Source organism: Haliotis rubra, unplaced genomic scaffold (genome assembly GCF_003918875.1).
Source record: "Haliotis rubra isolate DU_JTF1 unplaced genomic scaffold, ASM391887v1 Scf152, whole genome shotgun sequence".
In the NCBI taxonomy this organism is placed as follows: Eukaryota; Metazoa; Mollusca; class Gastropoda; order Lepetellida; family Haliotidae; genus Haliotis; species Haliotis rubra.
Genome location: NW_025765470.1, coordinates 72,048 through 74,166, shown reverse-complemented (window position 1 = coordinate 74,166; position 2,119 = coordinate 72,048). Strand labels below are relative to the sequence as shown.

The following is a 2,119-nucleotide window of genomic DNA, read 5'->3' as shown; positions in this document are numbered from 1 at the left end:
TGATTTAACCTTAGATTCGCTGATGGTAGGATGAGTGTGTGGCGGCGATGTCGTGATAGTTACGTTACGTTGTGTACAGGAAGTTGACAGATTTGGGGGCGGAGGTGTCATGGTTTGGAGTGCTTTCTGTGGGATTGCCCGTTCCCGACTTCAGGTTATAAGTGGGAACCTTAATACTGCAGGTTACCGCGACCAGGTGCTAGTAACACCCGGTGCTAGACCCCGAGGTTATTCCATTCATGGAAGCACATGGTACAGGTCTGCACTTTCAACATGGTAATGCCAGACCCCATACAGCCAGGAATTACCTGCAGAATGCAGGAATCAACGTTCTTGACTGGCCGTCAAGGTCACCTCATCTCAATCCAATCGAGCTCCTGGTAGACGTCTGCGCACTCCAAGGAACCAACCCAAGAATTTACAGGATCTTGGTGCTGCTTTGAAAGAACAATGGCGCCGAATCCCTAATAACGTGTTTACACGACCGGACTACGTCCTTATGGACGATACCGCTCGACCTCATCATGCCAGGGTCGTTGATGCCTACGACAGCAGGAGAACATTGTCCTCAAAAAGTGGCCAGCCAGTTGATGCCTACGACAGCAGGAGAACATTGTCCTCAAGAGCGGCCAGCCAGTTGATGCCTACGACAGCAGGAGAACACTGTCCTCATAGAGCGGCCAGCCAGTTGATGCCAGTTGATGCCTCACGACAGCAGGAGCCTGGCGACAGCAGGAGAACACTGTCCTCAAAGAGTGGCCAGCCAGCTGATGCCTACGACGGCAGGAGAACACGGTCCTCACAGAGTGGCCAGCCAGTTGATGCCTACGACAGCAGAACACTGTCCTCACAGAGTGGCCAGACCGTTGATGCCTACGACAGCAGGAGAACACTGTCCTCACAGAGTGACCAACCAGTTGATGCCTACGACAGCAGGAGAACACTGCCCTCAAAGAGTGTCCAGTCAGTTGATGCCTACGACAGCAGGAGAACACTGTCCTCAAAGAGTGTCCAGCCAGCTGATGCCTACGACGGCAGGAGAACACTGTCCTCACAGAGCGGCCAGCCAGCTGATGCCTACGACAACAGGAGAACACTGTCCTCACAGAGCGGCCAGCCAGTTGATGCCTACGACAGGAGAACACTGTCCTCAAAGAGTGGTCAGCCAGTTGATGCCTACGACAGCAGGAGAACACTGTCCTCACAGAGTTGCCAGCCAGTTGATGCCTACGACAGCAGGAGAACACTGTCCTCAAAGAGTGGCCTTCCAGTTGATGCCTACGACAGCAGGAGAACACTGTCCTCACAGAGTGGCCAGCCAGTTGATGCCTACGACAGCAGGAGAACACTGTCCTCACAGAGTGGTCAGCCAGTTGATGCCTACGATAGCAGGAGAACACTGTCCTCACAGAGTGGCCAGCCAGTTGATGCCTACGACAGCAGGAGAACACTGTCCTCACAGAGTGGTCAGCCAGTTGATGCCTACGACAGCAGGAGAACACTGTCCTCACAGAGTGGCTAGCCAGTTGATGCCTACGACATCAGGAGAACACTGTCCTCACAGATTGGCAACCCAGTTGATGCCTATGACAGCAGTAGAACACTATCCTCACAGAGTTGCCAGCCAGTTGATGCCTATGACATCAGGAGAACACTGTCCTCACGGAGTGTTCAGCTAGTTGATGCCTACGACAGCAGAACACTGTCCTCACAGAGTTGCCAGCCAGTTGATGCATTCGACAGCAGGAGAACACTGTCCTCACAGAGTGGCCAGCCAGTTGATGCCTACGACAGCAGGAGAACACTGTCCTCGCAGAGAGGCAAGCCAGTTGATGCCTATGACAGCAGTAGAACACTGTCCTCACAGAGTTGCCAGCCAGTTGATGCCTATGACAGCAGGAGAACACTGTCCTCACACAGTTGCCAGCCAGTTGATGCCTATGACAGCAGTAGAACACTGTCCTCACAGAGAGGCAAACCAGTTGATGCCTATGACAGCAGTAGAACACTGTCCTCACAGAGTTGCCAGCCAGTTGATGCCTATGACAGCAGTAGAACACTGTCCTCACAGAGTATTTATTGTTTGTGTATCCAGGCACACTGTGGACTATCATGTTGA

The 2,119-nt window shown here is 52.9% G+C and overlaps 1 protein-coding gene across 1 annotated transcript; it reads left to right on the top strand.

The window, feature by feature from the left end:
* Positions 1–499: 499 nt before the first annotated feature.
* Positions 500–2,119, top strand: LOC124270471. The gene is made up of 2 exons (XM_046705472.1): positions 500–1,474; positions 1,565–2,119. Exons 1-2 carry the CDS (start codon positions 500–502, stop codon positions 2,117–2,119), a joined length of 1,530 nt encoding a protein of 509 aa, XP_046561428.1.

What these genes read in the sequence shown, in the direction of transcription:
- LOC124270471 (XM_046705472.1), top strand. Translation starts at nt 500, where the DNA reads ATGGACGATACCGCTCGACCTCATCATGCCAGGGTCGTTGATGCCTAC. An exon ending in CCTCACAGAGTGGTCAGCCA is followed by an intron (nt 1,475 to 1,564) that starts GTTGATGCCTAC and finishes CTGTCCTCACAG; the next exon opens with ATTGGCAACCCAGTTGATGC.